The 7,724-nt window shown below is 22.5% G+C and overlaps 1 protein-coding gene across 1 annotated transcript; it reads left to right on the top strand.

The window, feature by feature from the left end:
- The first annotated feature begins 4,577 nt into the window (after positions 1 to 4,577).
- Positions 4,578 to 5,111, top strand: LOC145832067 (uncharacterized). Its single transcript, XM_082939427.1, has one exon. It carries the CDS (start codon positions 4,578 to 4,580, stop codon positions 5,109 to 5,111), a length of 534 nt encoding a protein of 177 aa, XP_082795553.1.
- Positions 5,112 to 7,724: the final 2,613 nt, after the last annotated feature.

Genomic DNA, 7,724 nt, shown 5'->3' with positions numbered 1-7,724 from the left:
ATAAAATTAATGTAAGTTTTAGATTCTTAAGCACTATCTACTTTTAAGAAGCCTGATTTTTAACACTTAGTTACAGTTTTAAAAAGCTTTGAGAAGTACCATAACCACTTAGTTTTTATTACGATTAAATCAAATATTTGTACTCTAAACTTATTAAAGTCATAAAATAACAAAGAACCATAATAAGACTAAAATTTGTTTTAATGTACTACATTTGTTTTATAAACTTTTTTTTTGCTTATTTCTTATTTTACCATGCCAGTATTTTTTTTGTTATCAAATATTAGTTTTGATACTCATAATGAAAATGTTGGTTGTATGTAAGTGTTTAAAGGTTGACTAATAGTATACTTCATTTATTTACTAAATTATCATACCAGAATGTTTTATCTAACATATTTTTTTTAGTAATTTAGTGACTTTGTTTTTAGAAATAATTTTTTTTAATAATCAAAGTATTTTGTGAGTCTTTGTTTAAAATTACAAACTAGTTAAAAGACTATTTCAAACGAATCAATTTCTTTTAACAGTTTAAAAGTTTCATTTCATTGAGTTTACTGTTCATTAGTTCAAGGAAAATTTTTAAATTTAATAGGAAAAATAAAAAAGTTTTATATCATAAAAAAAAGTAAATACAAATTAAATTTATGAAAACATTTCGCCTCAATAAAGAACTAACTCAAAAGTGAAATTGTTAAAACTTTTTGTTTATCATTTTACCCAAAGTAATAAGATAACATTTTAATTTTAAATAGCCTTACTTGAGTAAAATACTTATATCAAAATATTTAATACTAGCTTTTGAAGAAAAAATACAATTTATTTTTTAAGGTTTTAAGACACAAAGTACTTCATGCAAAGGGCAATGTTAAAAATAACAAACTAACCATTTAAAAAATTTATGACTATTAACCTTTGTAATACAAAAAAAATGTCAGATGACGATGGAAAGCATCTTTGTGTAACTTGTGGGTAAAGCTTCTTTAAGTTCAAATCAGCATTGGTTGTTCACAAAAGAATTCATACCGGAGAAAAACCTTACAACTGTGATGTTTCTGATAAAAGTTTTACACAAAAAGGTAGTTTGAAAACACATCAACTTACTCATTCTGGTTTGAAGATCTATCAATGTGATGATTGCAAAACATTTTTTGCTAGAATATAAAGTTTAAAACGACATACAATAGTTCATACTGATAAAAAACCGTTTAAATATGCACAATGTGACAAATGTTTTACCCTGAAAATAAACTTGACAACACACAAGTTAATACATAGTGGCAAAAAAAATTTTAAGTGTGATGTTTGTCACAAGAAGTTTCTTTGAAAAAGTAGTTTGAAAAAGCACATGTTGACTCATACTAAAGAAAAACCTCATGAATGTAAAACATGCAAGAAGAAGTTTTCTCAAAAAAAAAATTTAACACTCACATTAGAATTCATACGGGAGATAGACCGTTTGGATGTAATGTTGGTGGATGGAGATTCACACAAAGTTCACATAGGAATAATCAACTGAAAATTCATTAAAAATGACAGAAGTTCTTATTTCTAATGATTTAAAATTTATCTGATGATTAATATATTGTATAAAAGTTTGTTAGTTATTCGACAATTTAAATCTGCTATTTTATATACTACTTCGTGAACTGATATACGATTTATATTGGTTAAGATTAATTTATTATAATAATTAAGCTTTTTTACATATTTTTATCCGAAAAATAAAATTTTTATTTAAGACCAAATAGTTCCTTTGTTTAACTTAATATAATATTTGGCAACTTTTAGCTGTTTCCGTATTAGAAAAAAATTGAGCTTGTTTAGAACTTATTTATCGGCAGAACTTTTAGTTTTTTAAATTTTTTATATATTTGTTTTTAACTTCCGCTTTAACTTTATAAATTTATGCCTTGCTAGCAAATTTATCAAACTGTACATGTGTAGATGTCAATAAATAGTATAAAGTAATTTAAGTTTGTTATTTTAATTTTTTAAACAAATGTTGATCTTTTTTTACCTTTATTTTATTTAAACACACGATATAAATTCTCTACATATAAAAAAATAATTTGTGCCTTATCTAATACAGTTCACTAGCTAAACTAAACTTTTAATTAATAATTATAGCACTACTATCATTTTTTTTATATCAATTAAATTGATTGACAAAATATGTCTTTTAACTTGTTTAAGGATAATAGGAGTGATCTTTGAATTAAAATGAAATTAATGTGTTAGTTTTTAATAGCAAGTATTAAAGTTCTTCATTTGTTAAGATTAAAAGTAAAATACTATTTTTTACAGCTCGAAAATTAATCCTTTTAATTGCTTGTTAAAATAAAAGTAAATTTGTGCTTCGCCAGAGCAAATGTTTGTTATTTCCATTACTATTTTAAGTTTTACTTAAATACAATGGTATTCTATTATGAAACTGCTTCGCGGGTTCAACTACCTTTATAAAATTGTTATTATTAAGTAAATAAAATAACTACATTATTTTTTTAAAGTTTTGAAATGTTATTAGTATAGAGTATTTTTTAATTTTAAAAATTTAATTACGTCATGTAAACTAAAAAAATAATTAAAACTCAGATTGTATATATAAATACTTAGATGAAGTTTATTAATATATATATAATTGACAAATTGTATTTATGTCATAACAAAATGACTAACTAATAATTTTTTACAATTTTTTCTTTATGAAAACTAAAATGTGAAGAAGCGTAAACCTTGTAAGTAAATACATAGATTTTAAGTTACTGCATTAAACACAACATACATAAAAAATATAAGTCTAAAAACAAGATTTAAGTATTTGGATTCAAGTAAATTGGGCCAACAAATATAAATAGTTAAAGTCGGTATTCTATTTCTTAAACTTAAATTTGTGTTTACATTTTTTGTTGTTCCATGAAATTGAATTTTATAAGCATAAAAAAGACCAACTTTTTATTGAATAACCTCAGTAATAAGATATTTTCTTTATAATCACAAACTGTAAAAGACTTCAATTAATTATCATTATACTTTAGTAAAAGTCATTAGTTAATAAAAAAAAGAGTCTCATTTTAATATACTAACACAAGTCTGAAGTATTATAGCAGACTGTAGTTTACTAATCAAAGGGGTTTAACTAAGTTTTTAAAGTTTGTACAATGCTTATTATAAGTATAAGTTTTACAATTGTTTGATTTGCTAATAAATCATTTATTTTATAAATATTAAAATCTTTATTATGATAAAACACATATATTTATTAAAATAAAGTAAAATCTTGATTACAAATTTTACTAAACAAGTAAATGAAAACAATTGGTAAACATTTCTAGTATTTATACTAGTTTTCAAGGACTATTTGGTCTTAAAATCTGGTGGATTATTTAGGTATTTGAAAAATCAAGTTTAGTCATGTATCAAAATTACACATGGAGCGAAAATCTAGGACGGTCAAAGGTAGTATTTATAGATATATAGCTTAGACTCAAGTTATTTATTTAAATTAAAAAGATTTAACTACTGTAGATAAGATTAGATTTAGTTTCAAAAATTTTCAAACCAGCTTATTTGGTTTATTTTAATTTTGGTTTATAGACAAAACTATTTTGTAATATTATGAAATAAAAAAATTAAACTAAAACAAATCTTTATTTTATTTTAGAATACAACAATTAAAATTAATTTATCAAAAGTTGTAAAAAACTCTGTAAAAGTACTACAACCATATTGCATTTTTAAACTACTCCTCTTTAAATAGTAGCAACAATAAAGTTTCGATCATTATACAACAATACCTTGAAAGACTGAAATTTGAATTTTTGTATGAAACTTATCGTTAAACTGTAACCGAAATGCTAGCAATATTTTTAAATAGAACCTGATTAGAAACGAAAACACTAATAATATCTTATATTTATCACAGTTATTCCATCGTTACACAAAGCTTTTAAGATAATTTACATAGGAAAAATTTAATTTTTAGAAATTATTTTATTAATTATTATTTTGTTTGAATTAAATTATTTTTTTTTGTCAATGTAACATTTCAAAAAAGATTGAAGTAATTCAACATTTTTTGAATGAGTTAAACAATAGTTAATTTGAAGTTTTATTTATCTAATAAATATATTTCAGTATATACTACATGACTACAGTTGAGTATATTTGAATGCTTTAGCAATTTATTATGCTTTTAATCAATTGAATGAAAATCTTTGGTAATACTAAAAACGATCCTGTTTTAAAAATAAGTGTAAAACGTAATCTTTTTTTTTGATTGATTTAAGTAAATTGAGAGTAGTAAAATTTTATTCACTGTGGAATGTATATCTTAAAAAAAAAAAAACCAAAGCAGTTTATTTTAGACTGTACTAGTTTCAAAATGCAGTAGTTTAATATTACTTCGAGTTTTAACTGAATCTTAACTTATATAATTAAAGTAGCCTTTAATTTGAATTATCAACTAATTTTAGGAGGTTTATGATTATTAAGCATTTGGTTTACAATAAATTTGCAACGTTGTCATATAAGACATTTTTGGAAAATTTTTACACCGAAGTCAGCGTTGGTTAGACATGAAAGAACTCATACTGAAAGTAAAACCTTACAGTTGTGATGGGTGTGATAAAAGTTTTACACAAAAAGGTACTTTGAATAGACATCAACTTACTCATTCTGGTTTGAAGATTAATCTATGTGATGTTTGTAAAAGATGTTTTTCACAAAGAAGTAATTTGAAACAACATACAATTGTTCACACTGATGATAAACCATTTAAATGCGAACAGTGTGACAAACTTTTTTTTATTACTCTAAAACATAATTTCAAAACACACATGTTAATACATAGTGGTAGAAAAGATTTTCAGTGTAATATTTGTGAGAAAAATTTTGCTCGTAAATTTGTCTTAAAACGACACATACTAACTCATACTAAAGAAAAGCCTTACGAATGTGAAGTTTGCAAGAAAAAGTTTTCACTGAAACATCATTTAAACACTCATATTAGAATTCATACTGGAGATAGACCGTTTAGATGCGATATTTGTAGTAAAAGATTCAGGCATAGTTCTCATAGGAATTTTCATTTTAAAGTTCATAAACAATGACAACGTTCCTATTTATAATTCATTTAATTATTTTTGATACCAAATATATTGTATAAAAGGTTATTACTTACTCGACAATTTATAAATTGCTATTTTACGTACTACTTTTTGAGCTGATACAGAATTTATATTGGCTTAGGTTGAATAAATATACTAACTACGATTTTGAAATGTTTTTTAATGTGAAACTAAAATGTTTTATTAAAACAAATACCTTTTATAATTTGTTTTAAAATAGTTCTTTTTAAGTAGATTTATCTGTTAGTTTTTATGATTTAAGTAGATTAAAAACTTTTGTTTTCATCTGCGTAATTGTTAGAGTTTTTTAAGATTTTTAATTTATTTGTTTTTATAAGTACAGCTGAAACTAAATTTAAAAATGCATTGTTGGTTTATTTATAAGATTTTTGTATATATATAAGTGTCATAAATAGTGTTAAATAACTACATTTGCAATTTTACTTTTATAAGTATTTGTTATTAAATTTTTCTTTTTTATTATATATGAATTCTAAATATAAACATAAAAATCTATATAATAAGCTTTAATATAGTAGGTAGTTGCAATCAAAAGTAAACTTGTGCTTCGCTTGTATGCAGAGCAATGTTTTTTTCTTTAAATTATTAGAAGTTATGCTTAACTATAATGGAAATTTGTTAAAAAGTTCTTTACGGGCTTGTACGAGATCTTAAATTTCAAAAAAATAACAAGTACATAACAAAATACAATAAATATAATACACAGCACATTTTACTAAAACATATACTAGATTAAATATTTTTTAAGATAAAGCAGTAAACTCACTTATTGAATGTTGTTGTTTTTGATTTAAAAACGTTGCAGGTCAGAAACGATGAGCTGTATTATTGTACAATTGTACGAAAAAAATTTAACTTGCTTAAAAAGTCTAGTTTAGAAACTGTAATTGACAGTGTCAACGTATAAATAAATTAATGATTTTTTTAAATTAAAGTATGCCGGATTGATATGTAAAAAAAAAAACTCATATATTTTCATTATTTCATCTATGTTTAACTAGATCTTAAAACTCATAGCTTGTTTAAGAAAAGACTAAAATTTAAGGTTTTAAGTATAACATTCTAGTCTTTGTTAATATTTTGTAGTAATTTGTTTTTTTTCCTAGAATAAGTTTTGTTTTAGCTTAATTTTCAAATATAAAATTTATTAATTAAATATTGAACGAGAAAAAAGCGCTAAAAAATTTGATCTGAAGATCTGATGTAAGATAAAACCTTTCGATTATCGACTCATTTTCAACAAATACAGTTTAATATCATATTTAGGAATTTTGTTCTTATAAATTTTCATAAGTGGTATATAAACTAACAAGCATGCAAAAAAGACACATAAAAAGTTTTACGTAATATATTAACTTGGCTAGAGGTAAAACAATTAGAACTTTAGTTCATTATAGTTTAAAACAACTTAATTTTGAAAAACAAAGTGATATTCAGCATTATTAAAACACAAGTTTAGTTAGTTTTAGAATTAAACGTTTCAGAAACTTAGAAAAAAAATACAAAGTTATGCAAAAAGTAAAGACTTGTTTTAATTATAAAAAACATTTACTAGATACTAACGCATTGAAAAAAATTAAACCTAAATTTTGAACACAATCAAATCTAATTTAAATAAGTGTACTTACTACCTATGTTAATAAAATAAAAGAAAAGTAAGGTTTTAAAGTTATTGGTTTTTAAAAAAAAATAATTTAATATGTTTTGCAGAATAATTTAATTTTACAATTTTAACGATATTAAGATTTTGTATTTCATTTTATTTTATTAATTTAGTTTTAGTTTCATTTAAAATTTATCAGTAAATATATGTTTTTATTTTGGTTTCATTTACTTTTTAATGACTTTACGACTATTAGTAAAATAATAATTTATTATTGTTTTATTATTTTTAAGAATGTTAGTATTAAATTAAGGTAATGTACAAAGTATAAATAAAAATGAAGATGTTTTTTATTTAACAGTATCTCATCAGTTATATTTAGTTTTGTATTAATATGTTACACAATACAGTTTTTTTAATCTTTTCTGATCAGTTTAACCTTTATAAAAAAGGACTAAAACTGATTAACAGAACTTATAATAATGCTTTGAGTTGTATAACTTGGTAAAACTAAAACTTGTACACCCGAAATTCTTTCTCAAATTTTACTTATTGAAAGTTTACGAATACCAAATACATATTACTACTTTGACTGAAAATTATATATACAGTTTCCAGAAAACTTTTTACATTTTTATTTAGTACACACAATGTTTCAATTATAAAACTACTACGTTTTGCAGTTTGTCATGATTTTTAAATAAATGTTCAAAGAACAAATTCTTTAAACTTCTAAACAATTTTATTAAACCAGTCTATTTTATAACTTTAGATTCAATCGGACATAAAAACAAATTTTGATAATTCGAGAAATAAAAACTTCTTTTTAACATTATGTTTTTATTCTTATACTAATGTCAGTTTTCGCTATCTGTATTTGTTAAATTGATTATAAAATACAAGTTTAAGAAAATATATTTAACATGTTTTACTTTGTAAGTTTTAGATGGTTAAAAAGTAAATTATTTTAT

Source organism: Thalia democratica, chromosome 3, assembly GCF_965202585.1.
Source record: "Thalia democratica chromosome 3, ktThaDemo2.hap1.1, whole genome shotgun sequence".
Taxonomy (NCBI): domain Eukaryota; kingdom Metazoa; phylum Chordata; class Thaliacea; order Salpida; family Salpidae; genus Thalia; species Thalia democratica.
Note: the sequence above shows the minus strand (reverse complement) of the source record. Positions and strands in the feature narration are given on the sequence as shown.